This window comes from Calidris pugnax, unplaced genomic scaffold (assembly GCF_001431845.1).
Source record: "Calidris pugnax isolate Ruff unplaced genomic scaffold, ASM143184v1 scaffold83, whole genome shotgun sequence".
NCBI classification, from domain to species: domain Eukaryota; kingdom Metazoa; phylum Chordata; class Aves; order Charadriiformes; family Scolopacidae; genus Calidris; species Calidris pugnax.
Genome location: NW_015090802.1, coordinates 51995 through 68848, shown reverse-complemented (window position 1 = coordinate 68848; position 16854 = coordinate 51995). Strand labels below are relative to the sequence as shown.

Genomic DNA, 16854 nt, shown 5'->3' with positions numbered 1-16854 from the left:
CCATTTTGCCACTGGAGGTAATTAATAATCCATACCTCAGCTGTTGTTAAGGATGAGGAAGTTCTCTGTTATTGCTGAGATTCCCCAAAAAATAATTTACAGAATCACAGGGTGATTGAGGATTGCAGGCACCTCTGGTGAACATCTGGTCCAACCCCCTGCTCCATAAGGGCTTCCCAGAGCCAGCTGCCCAGCACCACGTCCAGGCAGCTTTTGAGTATCTCCACAGATGGAGATTCCACCACTGTGCCAGTGCTCAGTCACCCTGACAGTGGAAAAGTGTTTCCTGATGTTCAAAGGGACCCTCCTGTGTGTCGGTGTGTGCCCGTGGCGTCTGGTCCTGTCCCTGGGCACCACTGGGAACAACCTGGCTCCATCCTCCCGGTACCCCCTCTGCAGGTATTGATGGGATCTCCAGACCTGCTCTGCCCCAGGCTGACCAGCCCCAGTGCCCTCAGGCTCTCAGGTCACAGCGTTGTGCCAAGGGACATGTGCCGGTGCCTTTTTCCTGCTGTGACAGGGCAGATCGTAGCTGTGACTGTGCTTCTTTACAGAGATGCTTGTTCTCTTCTCCCCTTTTCCTCAGACACTGCTCCTGACTGGAGATATTTCACAGCAGGTTGGGCTTCCAGGGGTTTTTCTGCCAGGGTTTTGAAAACTATGAGCTGCAAACAATGTCTCCAAGCCGGAGGAGTGAGAATCAGGGGTGGCATGAAGCTCTGCAGCCCAGATGTCGTGTCATGCCCACGCCTGTCCCACCAGCAAGGCTCCAGAGTGTTGTGGTGGTCCAGAGCAGTGCTCTGGGGCTTGGGACTGTTTGTGCAGGGGTTATCTCCAAAATCCTGAGTTAAAAGTCAAACAATGTGTGCTCTGGTTGATGTGAGCAGTGTTGGTGGTAAATTGTTGTCTAACACCATGGAAGCCCTTTACAAGAGTTGGGAGATCCTGGGAGTCACTGGGTATCAGCTGCGGCAATGGTGTGCTTGCAAGTTCACCCCAACAGTGTTCTTGCTGCTCGTGTGTGGCCTTGGAATACCTTTGGGCCTGTCTCCTACTATGGATCTTAAAAGGAGAGAAACGTGGCTTGTGATGTCTCTAGGCTTAAGGTTTTGTGGTGTCCAGGACCTCAGAGTCTTTGCTGCCCTGTGGGATGGAGCAGGACATGTGCTGGATGGACAAATCCTGCAAACAACTTCTCCAGAGTTTCCTTCTTGGTGGAAACCCTTCCCCAACACCTTGCCCCAGAAGGAGGTTGCTCTGGCCAGAGGTGCCAGGGGAAGCAGGGACACATCTGCCAAGGGGCAGATGAGAGGAACAGGGCCATGGCCCGGGTGGGTCCTCTGCCTCCCTCAAGCTCCTGGGAGGGCTCCTGACCTTCTGAGCTGGGCTCCCCAGCTGTGGTGTGGTGAGGGGACATATCCTCTGATGCAGTAGGGCCTTTTCCAGGAGGGAGAGATTGTCTGGAGGTTAAGTCCTAAATCTCAGTTATTTAGTTCTTCCAGTTTAAGGAATAGCACCCCAATCTATAATCCAAGTTCATTCTATTCACCCTAAACTCATAAGGTAGAGGAGAACCAGTCTCAACAGCATCGACAGGCACCTCCACAAGGCTTTGGAGAGTGTTTGACCCGTGATAATGGCTGCTGGTTATTTCCTGTGCAATTATTTGCTATTGTGTTCATGTCATAGACTGCTGTACAGAGATGAGATTGAGCATCACCCAGCTTCGCCACTGGATCTTATTTCTCTTCCTTTCTAGGCACTTCCACTCCCAAGTTCTGTTTAAATAATAAAAAGCCATCTGCTCACACAAAACGAGGAGTTGTCCTTGAAACAGTTGATCCAAGTGAGGAATCAAGGATAAATATCAGACTAAGTGCCTAAGAAGGCAGATAGGTTCCTAGGTGGTATTAGGAAGCACCAAGACAGGTTGGCTGTCCAATTTGTGTTAGCTTTCAGTTGGAGTCCGGTGTTCAGCTGAGTTACTCGGTTCCTTCAGTTCTCCTGACACTTAACAATGCTTCTCTGCTGTTGCACCTGGAGGGCCTTAAAGGTCGGTACCATGATGTCATCTGATCACAAACCTGGCAGCACTGGAAGAGAGAAGAAGCAGTAGACCTTCCACTAAAGTGAGCCCACCATCCCGCTCTTTACCCGCTGGTAGTAATACCTTGATCTTAACGTCTCAGGTTTTATAATTCTCTTTGTAGCCAAGTTCTTATTTAACTGTATTTCACTGAAATCATCATCCTGTTTTGCACATCTGTCCTTTCTTTCAAATTCAGGTTGCATCTAAAGCAACCACGTCATGAGTGTGGTCCCCTGCTTAGCCCCATAGCAGCCCTGCCTCCATCCTGGCAGCAAGTGATTGAAGAGGGTGTAGGGAACAGGGCAGGTCCAAAATCCTCCCCCAGGCCAGTGTCCTTAGACTCCACCAGCCTCTGGGACACTTGAGCCATCATTTTCAGTAGGCATGGAGAGATCTGCCTTCCCTGAGCGCATCCGATGATACTGAATCATAGAATCATAGAACAGTTTGGGTTGGAAGGGACCTTAAAGCCCATCCAATGCCACCCCCTGCCCTGGGCAGGGACACCTCCCACCACACCAGGTTGCCCAAAGCCCTGTCCAACCTGGCCTGAAGCCCTGCAGGGATGGGGCAGCCTGGGCCAGGGTCTCACTACCCTCAGAGTAAAAACCTGCTGGTTTTCTGCTCAGCTCTGTGTGTCCATTGCATTTTTCACTAGGGCAGGAGCAGCACCGAGAGCCCTCCCTCGCCAAGGCACCCTGAGCACTGGGAGGTGACTCTGTTTGTCCCTCCAGCTTGCAGGCAGGCCCTGGTCTGGGGACATGCTGGTGCAGGCATCATCCTGCCTGCTGGGGCACGGCAGGGGCCAGCTGCTGCCCGAGGTTGAGGAAGGCAGCTGGCAGGACCACTGTGGCCAGGACCAGCTAGGAGCTCAGATCACCAGACAAGGTCTGAGATCAAGCCAGGACACCAGTCGGCCTGTCAGGTCCTGCTGCTGCCAGACAGCAGCTGGAGACCAGTACTGCTGCAGCGTGGCATAGACAGGCTGAGGGTGGGCTGACGTGGATTCCATGGGTAGGGGTCACAGGGATGGCTGGTCAGGACCAGTAAGGCCCAGTAATACCCTCGGGGCCCTGACGCTTTGCCTACTCCTTGAAATTCATGGCTGAATCTGATTTGGTCAATCTGATAGCCTTCTATGATGCCATAACCGGTTGGTTGGATGAGGGGAGGGCAGCAGATGTCATCTACCTTGACTTCAGCAAGGCTTTTGACACTGTCTCCCATAACATCCTCATTGGGAAACTGAGGCAGTATGGGCTGGAAGAGGGGACAGTGAGGTGGATTGAGAACTGGCTGTGCGACAGGACTCAAAGGGTAATTATTAATGGAGCAGGTTCAAGTTGGAAGCCTGTAACCAGTGGAGTCCCTCAGGGGTCAATACTTGGACCCGTGCTGTTTAATATATTCATCAGTGACCTGGACGAGGGGACAGAGTGTATCCTCAGCAAGTTTGCTGATGATACCAAACTGGGAGGGGTGGCTGACACCCCGGAGGGCTGTGCTGCCATCCAGAGTGACCTGGACAGGCTAGAGGGCTGGGCAAAGAAGAACCTCATGAGGTTCAACAGGGAAAAGTGTAGGGTCCTGCACCTGGGGAAGAAAAATGTCAGGTACCAGTATAGGTTAGGGGTGGACCCGCTAGAGGCAACTACTGAAGAGAAAGATCTAGGGGTCCTGGTGGACAGTAAAATGACAATGAGTAAACAGTGTGCTCTTGCGGCCAGGAAGGCCAATGGTATCTTGGGTTGTATAGGGAAGAGTGTAGCCAGCAGGTCAAGGGAAGTCATTCTCCCCCTCTACTCTGCACTGGTGAGGCCACAACTGGAGTACTGTGTCCAGTTCTGGGCTCCCCAGTTCAAGAGGGACAGGGAACTACTAGAAAGAGTCCAGCGTAGGGCTACAAAGATGATTCAAGGATTGGAGCATCTCCCTTATGAGGAGAGACTGAGAGAGCTGGGACTCTTTAGTCTGGAGAAGAGAAGGCTGAGGGGAGACCTTATCAACGCCTACAAGTATCTCAAGGGAGGGTTGAAGGAGGAGGGAGCCAGACTCTTTTCAGTGGTTCCCACCGAGAGGACGAGGGGCAACGGGCACAAGTTGGAACATAAGAGGTTCCACTCAAATATGAGGAGAAACTTCTTCACGGTGAGGGTGACGGAACCCTGGAACAGGCTGCCCAGGGAGGTTGTGGAGTCCCCTTCTTTGGAGATTTTCAAAACCCGCCTGGATGCAGTCCTGAGTAACATGCTCTAGCTCTAGGCAATCCTGCTTCAGCAGGGGAGTTGGACTAGATGATCTCTATGGTCCCTTCCAACTCTAGAAATTCAGTGAAATTCAGTGAAATTCAGTGAATGGGTTGAACGTCACCAGTCCCATGAGAAACTCAGCTGCATGCAGTGGACTTCATGTTCCCCACCACTACCATCCTGGTTAACTCCTGTCACTTGTGAAATTCTCTTTTACAGCCACTTAGAAGATCAAAGGTGACTTCAGGGACCTCTGTCTTCTCTAGGGCAGGATTTGCCAGCCCTCAGTCACAGCCTGTGTCAGAGTGGTGTATCCCCCAGTGGGAGTCAGGAGCAGCCATAGCTTGTGGTGGACCTGCTGTGCTCGGACCACCTTATGGTGGTGCCAGGTAAGAAAAAACCCTTGGTGTTTGCAGACTCTTGAGCTGGGATCTCACAACAGGGGCTTTACCAGGTCATGTTGGTACCAGCCATGACCTTCATTCTCTTCTCTGTTGGGTTCAATGGGCCTTTAACGCATCTTTACAGGGGTTTCATCTGGGAGATGGTGGAAAGGGAGGGACCATCCTCCACAGTCTCTTTCTCACTCCTTTTCGTGTTCGTACTTGTACCCAACTTGGTCTTTTTGTTCTTGTCTTCCAGTGTCTCGCTCTGTGTCCAGGCAAGGTGATGGACAGCAGAGCAGAGATGGAGGTTGTGAGAAGCACAAAAGGGAATGCTGCTGGGGAGGTCAGCGTCCACGTGGTCACCACCGAGAGCACTGTGCAGAGCACCCACCTGCCAACGACTGCCTTCATCATACCAGGTATGTGGGACTGTCCTTCCTCCCACACCGATACCTCACACTCCTTGGATGTGCGTGCTCCTCCTGAACCTTGGGAGGCAAAGCTGTGCTGCTCTTGCCATCTTAGAGGCTCTTTCTGGCTATCCTACATCACTTGGACCATTTCTGGCCAATGAAAATCTCCTGAGTTCTAAAACAAAGCCCTAGTGTCTGGCACCCTGTGCCACTGCAGCACAGTGGGTGCCTGCTCTGTGGGGCACATGGGCTCCTGGGTTGCTGCACTATCATAGAACCATAGAATCTCTCCAGTTGGAAGGGACCCAAAGGATCATCGAGCCCAACTTCCTGCTCCTTGCAGGACTGCCTCAAACTGAACCTGACCAAAGCTAAAACTAAACTAAGAGTGTCATCCAGACGCTCCCTGAACTGTGACAGACTTGGTGCCGCTCCCTGGGGAGCCTGTTCCAGGGACCAACCACACTCTCAGAGAAGAACCTTCTCCTCATGTCCAACCTGAGCTTCCCCTGAGGCAGCCTCATTCCATTCTCTTGTGTCCCATCGCTGGTCACCAGAGAGAGGAGATGGTGCCTCTCCTCCACTGCCCCCCATGAGGAAGGTGCAGGTGCCATGAGGGCACCCCCTGGCCTTCTCTTCTCCAGGGTGAATGAGCCCAGTGACCTCAGCCACTGCTCCTCAGCCATGTCCTTGAGACCCCGCACCGTGCCAGTTGTCCTCCTCTGGACATGCTTGGAGCTGGAGCTGCCAGGGCTCACTGCTGGCTCCTGCTTAACTTCCATCAACCCAAACTCCAGAGCAATTTCCACGGGGCTGCTCTTCAGTCTTTTCTGCCTCCAATTTGTATGAATAATCATGATTACCCCATCCCAGGTGTAGAATCCATCACTTGCTCTGGTTAAATTCCATGCATCTGGTGGTTGCCCAGCTCTCTTGTCTATCCAGATCTCTCTGTAAGGCTCCTCTTGTGAGGAGCCACAGCTCCTCCTAGTTTACTATCATCAGCAAACTCAATGGACACTCAGCTCCTGTGTCCAGATCATTTATAAAAACATTAAAAAAATAGTGGCCCTAAAATTGTGCTGCTGGTGACTGGCTGCCAGCCTGATGTGACCCCGTTTACTGGAAATCTTTGAGCCCAGCCCATCAGCCAATTGTTCACCCATCGCACTGTGGACCTGTCTAGTGGTGTGCTGGACATTACTAAAATCAGAAAAAGCCACATTTACTGGCTTCCTTTGGGCAACTTGATGGGTGACCTTTTGATAAAAGGAAATTAATTTCTTTAAGCAGGACTTTCCCCTCATGAACCTGTGGGGTTGGCTGTGACCAGTGACTGCATTGTCTCTCAAGTGTTTTTCAGTAAATCCCAGAATAACTTTGTTCATAATTTTACCAGGCACTGAAGTGGGACTGACAGGCCTATAATTACCAGGGTCGTCCTTCTTACAATTCTTTAAAATTGGGAGAACAATTTCCAGCCTAGCTGAGCAGTGCCTTTCAGGAGGTGTGTGAGCAAAGTGTGGATGTGTGTTAGATGAGATCAGGGGTGTTCTTTAGCAGAAAATCTCCCAATTTTTCCTGCTCTGGCTGTCTTAGTTCCCACTGAGGAGAGGCCCTGAGCTGCACAGTGTGTTCCTTTGAAACAAAACTGTACTGGAAGATGTGGTCCAGGAGCTTGCCAGCACAATTCTGCCGCATCAGGGTGTCCTGGTCATGGGAACACTGAGGTTTGGCTGAAGTAGGAACCCTTGAATGTGGATATTGTTGGTGCCACCCCCCAGCACAAGCCATTGCTGGCTGCAGGTCTCGTTGGGTCAGGTTGCCCACTTGTGGGTGCTTTCTCCCACAGCACTGAGCCCTCGGCTGGGAGACTATGTCCTCTCTGAGTTGTCTTTGAGCCTCATCTGCATTGTTTAAATGTTCCATGTTTGCCTCTCGTTGTTTGTTTCCTTTCTTCCCTTCTCAAGCAAATGCCACTACCATCAACCTTCCCACGAGCACCTTAGAGATTCAGCGATTCCCCCGGGAGGCACAGAGAAGCACAGGGGCCGAGAGGCCAGAAAGGGGAGCAGGGAGCGAGCCCATCACAGCCACTGTCATCCCCCAGATCAGCGGGGTGCAGGCCTGCAGCACCGTTCGTGTGCTGGAGTGGAAGGATGGGGTGGCTACTTTGCCTGGGAGTAACCTGCGGGTAAGTGTAGCCCTGGGCCACCGTGTTTGCCCCCACCTTGCCACTCTCCGAAACCACTTGCAAGGGCAGTCCCTCAGCTGGTGCCAGGCAGGGACCACCAGGATGTGATGTGGCCCCTGGCAGTACCCACACCCCAGCTGGAGGATCTCTTGGCTATTCTGGCTCTGTGAGGGTCTCCTGCCCCATCCCTGTGTCCCCCCCAGCTTGTGAGCTTAGCAGAGAGAGCACACACATGGTGCCTGCGGGGCGGCAGCAGGTCTGTCCTGCACAGAGAGGCAGAGGGATGCTATGTCCTGTTCAGGGCATCTTTCCTTTCCAAGCTGTGCCACAGAGTTGGCTCTCACCAAACTCCTGCACTCACCCTGGAACTGGTGGCTTTGTGCTTATCAGACAGCAGGTGCCCTTAGCTGTGCCCCTCGGTACATGAAATAGCTTGTACAAAATGTACCAATTTCTCAGGTGCTCCTCATCCTCAGGGCACCACGTCCCCCAGCATCACCCTGCCCCCCTGCTGGTCTCACCCCGCTGCTGGCAGTGGGCTGGCTCAGTGGCCACCACAGACTGCAGGGAGGGCAGCAGCACAGGTGACATTGATGCAGTGCTCACCTCTGTCATCAAAAGAGCTGTCCTCTTGTTGGATGCACTAATGGCCAAACCGGGTCCCTCTCATTCTCAGAGCTCACATGTACCCCCTAGCTACGAATTTACATTTCTATCCCTCTTGTTAACTGTTTTTCCTTGTTCTTTGGTTCAATGATGTAGTTCCGAATAAATGAGTACGGGACACTGAAGGTGGTGAGTGCTGATAAGCTGCCTCCAGTGGAAGCTGTCAAGGAGGGTCACACAGAGAAAGATGGGGACTCGGAGGTGGCACCCACCAGCAGGGACAACCCTACTGCGGCTCAGGGTAAGGGCACCATGATGGCACTTTTGGGGTGGGTACCATCATCCAGCAGGCGCTGAATGAGGCAAATGTCTCCTGGTTCCTGCTCTTCTTCCTTTGCTGCACCTTGTGCCTCACTGCTCCTCTTCTCTCTGACTCAGACGGGCCAGAGCAGACCAAGCTGCCAGCAGCAGAAAGTATGTGCTACTGTGATACCTGTGGTCGGAGACATGAGTCGGATGGAGCCCGGGAAGGCAGGGGCTTCTGCAGCGAGCACTGTCACCAGCAGTTCAAAGAAAGGTAAAGGACAGGGAGTCTGCTCCACACAGAGCCGTGTCCATCCATTTGTCCCCTCTCCCCTGAGCCACGTGCTTCAGAGAGGGATGAAGCGCATCTGTCTCTGGCAGGTGCTGGGGACCCCGCTTGTTTCCCTTTTTCCTGGAGGCAGAGTACCCTCTCTGCAGTGGAAGGGGATGAAAACTTGTCCCAAGGGACAGCAGGAAGCACAGGAGCCAGATTTTCTCCTGCCCAATTTGTGGCCTCATAAACACGTATCTGCTGGATATGTGCTGCAGTGGGAGGTTGCCACAGTGGGTGCTTCCAGGCTGAGCAGCAGCGGGAGGCGTGTGTCAGGAGGGCATTTCCAGCCCTGTGTGAGTCCTGGGACTCATTTTCCAGCATCTCTGTGTGACTCTGCTGCAGCTTAGAGCCCCGCTATAAAACTAGATTGCTTTTGATCCATGCCTGGGTTCAGGCTTCTGACACCCAAGCACGTGAGGGTGATTCTGGTCTGTACCCTGGTTCTAATCTCTTGCCGACTTGTGCGCCAAGAGAAGTGCGTGAGCATGTGAGTCATGGGAGCATGTGAGAGTGAGAAAGGGGGTGCCTGATTTTCCAGCAGCCCCTCCCTTTCTGGCACCCCAGCCCTTGCCACGTGCCGCAGGGGTTTACTCTCCCTTTCTCCATGCAGGTCCGTCATTGTGGAAAACTCTGCCAGCAGCACCAATGCCACCGAAATCCTCAAGCCAGTGAAGAAACGAAAGAGGAAGGACTACCAGAGCCCTTCGGAGGAAGAATATGAATCTGAGCAAATGGTAGGAAGATGGCAGGGAGGGCCTGTGTGCCCACGTGCTAATGTCAGGGGTGGGCCATGGTCCACCCCCATGGGTGTGGGCAGTTCTCGTCAGTGCCTTTCAGTGCTATGCCAGCTGTATCGAAGGGGTAGCCTGTTGGCTGTTAGTGCCAAAAAGACATGAATGTGTGGAGTGTCAGGGCTTCTAGACACTTGGCTGGGTGTTTGCCACGCCAAGCACCTCAGGTTCATCAGCGCTTGACACGTCCTGGTTGGGCTGTAGGTGTCTAACGCTCTCAACTGCTCTCTTGAGTCTGGGCCACCAAAGGAAGTGTTGAAGTAAGAGAGTCTCTGTGTGATGTGTATCCTGGGGAAAGGAGAGTGGCTTTCACAGGGTGAGGAAGCTCTGCTTGCCAGCCCTGACTGTAGCAGATCCACTCCAGGTGTGGGTGTTACCAAAATCCCCCTTGGGCTCCCGTCCTCAGATCCTCTTGGCCACCCATTTCTGGGCCAAGCATCAGTCAAATCACGGATGTTGCAGAGGCACCACTGTGGCCCTTGGCACCAGTGCGAGGGTACGATACACAGCATGAACCTCTGTGTGGACCTCCAAGGTGATGGGTTTCTGTTTTGTCTGCTCTCACGTCTAGGAGGAAAAGCAGGAAGAGAGGAAAAGCTCTGTGGGAGACGCTGCCATCAGCAGTGCAGAGGCTGATGCCTGGAACGGGAGCCAGCATGGTATGGAGGGGACGGGCAGGCGGTGGGGTGGGCACTTTTGCCACAGCTGTGGGGTTGTGCTGTGGGGCTGGGTGAACATTTTGGTGCTCCAGCAGAGACAAACACCCAGTTCAATGTGCCGGTACATGTTCCTGAAGGCTTGTGAGCTCCTCTGCTTGCTTGATCCTGCTCTCTCTGTCTCTTTCCATTTCTCTCCTTTCCTCTCTTTCTCTCCATGGGACGGGTGCACCCTTACAGATACGGCTGTGTCTTCTTCAGGCATCGGGCCGTACTGTACAGTGCTCTCTGGTCCCTCCCCTTGGGAGCTGATTTTATTACTTCCTTGTGGATACCATGTTTGCTCCAAGAGGCACTATCCTGAGCAATAATGTGGCTCTAGGCCACATCTGGCATTGGCCCCCTCTTTGGATGGTCTTAAGAGGAACTTCCCTCATGCGATTGGGAGCTCCCAAGTTTGGGAGCTGCTCATGTAGGTCTGGTCCCACTGAAACCGGGTGATTTGGGGGTTGTCCTGTCTCTTGGGGATCTATTCCTGGACCATATCAGAGGAAATCTCAAATGCAGAGCTGTTGACACAGAGGAAAAGGAGACAAGCTGAGGGATGCAGTGTTTGCTTGTTTGGTTTATCCCCTGCAGTGTGATGGGGATGAAGGGAAAGGAAAACTTGGGAACATACTGAAAATAAACATGGGAAACCTTTTGTCTTTGTATAAAGACAACCTTTGTCTTTTGGGGGTTGGAGTAGATGATCTCCAAAGGTCCCTTCCAACCCCTATCATTCTGGGATTCTGTGAATAGTGAAAGGTCATACTTGAAATAATTTTAAAATTAAACTGTTCCAGCTTCATACTCCCTCCATCACTGGATGTAGGGACAGTAGCAGGGTCCAGATGTTGTTAACCCCTGAGTTACACTGAGTTAACCACGGTTACAAAGGGATCTCATACTTGCTGGCCAGGTCCTTTTCTCTACAGACTGAGCTCTGAGCATGTAACCTTCCCTGCTGCACACAAGTAAGCAGTGCTGAGCCTTGTTATTTCAGCATTTTATTTTCTCTTATTTTAGAAGTACATCAGCAAACAAAATATACAACTGGATGCTTCACTGCAGCAGAGCTGATGTATGCTCTATCTCCAGGTGTATTTGTCATTCTTTGGAAGTGCAAAGCTTGTGCTTATGGATTCCCCAAACAAGCTGCCACTTTTTTTCTATATCCTAAAGAAATAAAGGTATTTATCATCACTCTTAAGTGTTAGAGAAGCATCTAGGTTAGTAACCCTGCTCACTGAAGCTCAGCTTTAATTTATCCCACAAGTGATTTTTTTCCATCTCCACTTCCCCCAAGCCCATGGAGGAGAGAGTTGGTGTGGTTTTCCTCTGCATTTCTGGCCTGCACTGCCCAAGGCTGTCTGCTGTGGCTGACCTGTGGCTGTGAATTACTCAGTGCTGGACTAGGCACAGCACTCCTGGAGTCCCCCCAGGCACTACAAAGCAGGAAGAGAAAGTGGCTGGAGAGCAAGAGACTTGGGTTGTGTCTCGTGTGCCTTGGGTGAGGCCTTTGTGACCTTCCCAAAGGGGTCAAAGGCATGAAGGATCACCTCCCTGCCTATGAGGAGACGATGCTGTTGTCTTTCTGTGAATACCTAAGGGTAAATGCATCATCTCTAGGGCATCAGGGCGGCCCTGGCCTGTAAGGGGTGCTGGGGCGGTTGTCTGGGAGCAGAGGATGGCAGAGCTGGTGCCTCTGGAGCGGTGCTGGGGGGTGACCCCACTGCTGGTTTGACTGGCCAGGAGCCCCTTGCAGCTGGTAGTGATTCTCACGTGCCTGGATGGATCTTGCTGGCTGTCCCAAACCCATCAGTCCTGTGGCCTTTTCAGGTGTACTGGCTGGAGGAGGACTGGTTGCAAGAGGTGTCCTGATGCTTTGCACAGGATGGCTTGTCCCTCAGGCTCCTTGGGTGCCTCAGTAGGGTGTTGTACAGCAATAGAGGACATCTGAGTCACGGGGACCTGTGTAAGAGCTGCCCTCTTGGCTCTGTCCCTCCTGGGAAGGCCGGCCAGGTTTGCTGAAGAAGGGGCTGTGGTAGGATGGTGCTGAGCTTTGCAGGGATGCAGGACTGTGCGTGAGAGCAGGATGCGGCCCCAGCGGGACCCCCGCGCTCGCCTGCCCTCCGCACTGCCCCGGGGCAGGCAGGGATGGAGGCTGGAGCAGACCCTCAGCAGAGGCTCTTGTGTGTGCGTTTGTGCTGCGCTCAGGTGCCAGTGAGGAGAAGAAAGAAGGCTGGTCTTGGGCGTCCTACTTGGAGGAGCAGAAAGCTGTCGCTGCCCCTTTAGATCTCTTCCAGGATGTGAGTTGGGATTTTCCTGTCTTTTTCCCTCTTTCATCTTCTCTTTTCTTTCCCTTTTTTTTCCCACCCCTCCTCCTTCTCCTCTCTTCCTTGCTTCCCTATTTTGCGGGGCTCTGAGCGATAAGCAAGCTCCCATCTTTACCTGGAGATGACCAGTCAGCCTCCAGTTTTGATTTGCCCCGAGTCCCGCTCCCCAGCGGGGTGCTGTCCCCCATCCCAAGCACCCCACATTTGCTTCGGACACTCCTGTGGCTCTGGCAGGGTGCTGGAGCCTTTCCAGCCCTTCCTCAAAGCAGGTGTTGGGCTCTCCTGGGCTCACCTTGCTGCACTGCTCCCCTGCTCCCAGGCCTCTGGTTGCCAGAGTTCCAGAGGAGCCTGGCCCGTGCCCCACTCTCCTACTCTTCGCCCTGGGACACCCTGCCCTGCCAGTAGCAAGAGACACAAACCCACGAGGAGGTGGAAGAATGTGTTTTCCTATGGGAAAAGAATTAAAATTTGGACAACGTAACCTGTGGCCCACAATCTCCTGGTCCCAGCAGCTCCCATTGCCTGATGGTTGCTTTTTGGGATGGTTCTGGACCCAACTACCTGTGCTGTTTTTTACATTGTAGTTTAATTTTTGTTTCCAGTACCAAGTAGCTTCCCAGCACAAGAATGGCTTTAAAGTGGGGATGAAGCTGGAGGGGATCGATCCGCAGCACCCATCTATGTACTTTATCCTGACAGTGGCTGAGGTAAGGCACCTCCAGTCCCCATGTTCCTTGGTTCCTCCTCACTCCTGCGTGGTGGGAGGCTCTGTGGGAGGGGAGGTGCTGTCAGCTGGCCTGTGGAGGAGACGGGCTTTGGGCCCTCGCCTGTGTGTCACTGCATGAGATGACCTCAGTCAAGCAAACGGGGAGTTTTCTTCCAGTTCGTAGGGGCAGGAGGCTGCTGTGGAGCAGCCATCGTGCCCCGGCCTCGTTGGTCTCTCACCCTGACGCAGCAGAGCCATGGGGGGTGTCGCGGACAGAGTGATTAACTTCACTAGTTAGAGTGAAGCAGAGAAAGATTTATTAAGGTGAAACAGTGATTTAACAAAACCAGTAGTGTGATAAAACCAGTGGTAAATGCGATAGTGTTTTACAAGATTCGATGTCAGGGTACACTCTATTATTTACTGCCCAGAGGACAGGGTCAGACAAGCTGTCAGGGAGACCCTCCCGTTGAGTCAGGAGGTTCAGAAAGGACCCCCTGGCTTTCTAAACTCCTTCTCAGAGAGGAGTCTGGGGGCGGCTGGATCCAATCCTAGTCCCAGACTTGGTCAATGGTTTATGTCTAAAGGATTATATATGCACAATTAATCCTTTACATGACTTAGATAAAATTTCAAAGTTCAGCATGCTATTAGTCACTTACTGAGAATCTGTTGCGGCAAGGTTTCCCTCAACCTCGAGGAGTAGAACCTTAAGCGAGTGTCCTCACCAAAGGGGAGATCCTGGCGTGCAGCCCGCTGCCATACAGGAGAGCTCAAAGGGGCTCTTGGGCTGTCCACTATTTATACAGTAAGATAATTGACCTATAGTCATATTTTCATGGCAACAAAATTTCTAGGTCCCCACTCCAGACAGTATTTTGACCAAGTTGCCAGCCATCCCCCAGAGACCGGGTGCAAGTTATCACAGCTGCTGTTGTGATGGCCGTGGTGGCCAAGGCCGGGCAGGAGCCGAGAGGGAGGGGGGGGGCAAACCAGGGAGAGCACACCGCCACAGCATCTGAAGGGTGATATAATTAACATGTATCAATCTCTATAAAACCAACATCTATTCCTTTGTTTCTCTAATATGCATACAGGAAACACTAATTGAAGGCATAACTGTGGCTGCTATATAAGTGAAATTATTAAGTGTTCATTTAGCCCAGATTTAGATGGGATTGTGTTTTAAGACAGTTCCTTAAACATTGCATATCTTGCCTGTGAATTCAACAACCGTAAGTTACAGGAATACTTCACCTGAACTGCTGAATTATTAATTTCAGGTAGTTTATTAGAAGTGATGTTCCCATGGAGATAGGTTTTTGATATTCATTGCAAATTATACTGCTGTTATTTTACAAATTCAGTGAAAATAATCAGTATTAATTATATGGATTTTCTTTTCAAATTCCTTGATAAATGTGTTATGATGCTGACACTATTCAATTTACAGGTAAGTATTAGCTACCTTCTTCCAGACTGTTACAATGACTACTGCCAAGTTTTTAATTTGTTGTTTCATTTACTTTCTAAAAAAGCATAAGCAAAGCTAGTGTGGGAGTAAGTATTGAGGTTCAAAGAAGAAGAATGACCTCTCTACAGGACAGATGTCCAAACCTACTTCTGGTACATGTTAAGTTTGAGAGTTAAAATTTACAATTAGTTGATGCTATGTGGAAAACCAGCAAATGCTCCAAACAATTTTGGGCTTTGCTGAGGCCACAAACTCCACGTACTAAAAGAATTTAAAAGTCACCTCTGATAAAATGGAGTTAGGCCATCAGGTTTCAAGGGATGAAAATGGCAATACATAGAACATAAGTCAGTGACAGCTACTTTTGAGATATTAAAAGAAAGGCAATACTACACTGTTTTCCTTTATTTTACAGATTTTCGTTTAGTTTAGAGAGAGAAAATTCTTGGATACAGTAAGATAATTGACCTATAGTCATATTTTCATGGCAACAAAATTTCTAGGTCCCCACTCCAGACAGTATTTTGACTCTGTTGCCATCCATCCCCCAGAGACCGGGTGCAAGTTCTCACAGCTGCTGTTGTGATGGCCGCGGTGGCCAAGGCCGGGCAGGAGCCGGGGGACGGGGGGGGTGGGGAGGACACAACACCGCCACAGGGGGAGACTGTGGTGATGGCAACAGCTTCTTATCTTTGAGCTGATGCCCCTCAGACAGGTCTGGAGGGTGTGGAGGCATTCCATTGCTCGTGTGCCTTGGGTGAGGCCTTTGTGACCTTCCCAAAGGGGTCAAAGGCATGAAGGATCACCTCCCTGCCTATGAGGAGACGATGCTGTTGTCTTTCTGTGAATACCTAAGGGTAAATGCATCATCTCTAGGGCATCAGGGCGGCCCTGGCCTGTAAGGGGTGCTGGGGCGGTTGTCTGGGAGCAGAGGATGGCAGAGCTGGTGCCTCTGGAGCGGTGCTGGGAGGTGAGCCCACTGCTGGTTTGACTGGCCAGGAGCCCCTTGCAGCTGGTAGTGATTCCCAGATGCCTGGATGGATCTTGCTGGCTGTCCCAAACCCATCAGTGCTGTGGCCTTTTCAGGTGTACTGGCTGGAGGAGGACTGGTTGCAAGAGGTGTCCTGATGCTTTGCACAGGATGGCTTGTCCCTCAGGCTCCTTGGGTGCCTCAGTAGGGTGTTGTACAGCAATAGAGGACATCTGAGTCAGGGGACCTGTGTAAGAGCTGCCCTCTTGGCTCTGTCCCTCCTGGGAAAGCCGGCCAGGTTTGCTGAAGAAGGGGCTGTGGTAGGATGGTGCTGAGCTTTGCAGGGATGCAGGACTGTGCGTGAGAGCAGGATGCGGCCCCAGCGGGACCCCCGCGCTCGCCTGCCCTCCGCACTGCCCCGGGGCAGGCAGGGATGGAGGCTGGAGCAGACCCTCAGCAGCGGCTCTTGTGTGTGCGTTTGTGCTGCGCTCAGGTGCCAGTGAGGAGAAGAAAGAAGGCTGGTCTTGGGCGTCCTACTTGGAGGAGCAGAAAGCTGTCGCTGCCCCTTTAGATCTCTTCCAGGATGTGAGTTGGGATTTTCCTGTCTTTTTCCCTCTTTCATCTTCTCTTTTCTTTCCCTTTTTTTTTCCCACCCCTCCTCCTTCTCCTCTCTTCCTTGCTTCCCTATTTTGCGGGGCTCTGAGCGGTAAGCAAGCTCCCATCTTTACCTGGAGATGACCAGTCAGCCTCCAGTTTTGATTTGCCCCGAGTCCCGCTCCCCAGCGGGGTGCTGTCCCCCATCCCAAGCACCCCACATTTGCTTCGGACACTCCTGTGGCTCTGGCAGGGTGCTGGAGCCTTTCCAGCCCTTCCTCAAAGCAGGTGTTGGGCTCTCCTGGGCTCACCTTGCTGCACTGCTCCCCTGCTCCCAGGCCTCTGGTTGCCAGAGTTCCAGAGGAGCCTGGCCCGTGCCCCACTCTCCTACTCTTCGCCCTGGGACACCCTGCCCTGCCAGTAGCAAGAGACACAAACCCACGAGGAGGTGGAAGAATGTGTTTTCCTATGGGAAAAGAATTAAAATTTGGACAACATAACCTGTGGCCCACAATCTCCTGGTCCCAGCAGCTCCCATTGCCTGATGGTTGCTTTTTGGGATGGTTCTGGACCCAACTACCTGTGCTGTTTTTTACATTGTAGTTTAATTTTTGTTTCCAGTACCAAGTAGCTTCCCAGCACAAGAATGGCTTTAAAGTGGGGATGAAGCTGGAGGGGATCGATCCGCAGCACCCATCTATGTACTTTATC

General features: G+C 52.0%; 1 protein-coding gene across 2 annotated transcripts in view; it reads left to right on the top strand.

Moving 5' to 3' along the window:
- The first annotated feature begins 4557 nt into the window (after positions 1-4557).
- The window catches only part of L3MBTL1 (l(3)mbt-like 1 (Drosophila)), a 33345-nt gene continuing 21048 nt past the window's right edge, over positions 4558-16854 (top strand). For both annotated transcript variants that reach the window (XM_014937563.1, XM_014937562.1), the window contains exons 1-9: positions 4558-4727; positions 4981-5143; positions 7108-7331; positions 8094-8238; positions 8376-8514; positions 9185-9308; positions 9937-10024; positions 12281-12372; positions 13002-13106. In XM_014937563.1, the coding sequence (XP_014793049.1) occupies positions 5008-5143; positions 7108-7331; positions 8094-8238; positions 8376-8514; positions 9185-9308; positions 9937-10024; positions 12281-12372; positions 13002-13106 (1053 nt within the window). In that variant the 5' untranslated portion in view covers positions 4558-4727; positions 4981-5007. The remainder of the gene's footprint in view (positions 4728-4980; positions 5144-7107; positions 7332-8093; positions 8239-8375; positions 8515-9184; positions 9309-9936; positions 10025-12280; positions 12373-13001; positions 13107-16854) is intronic.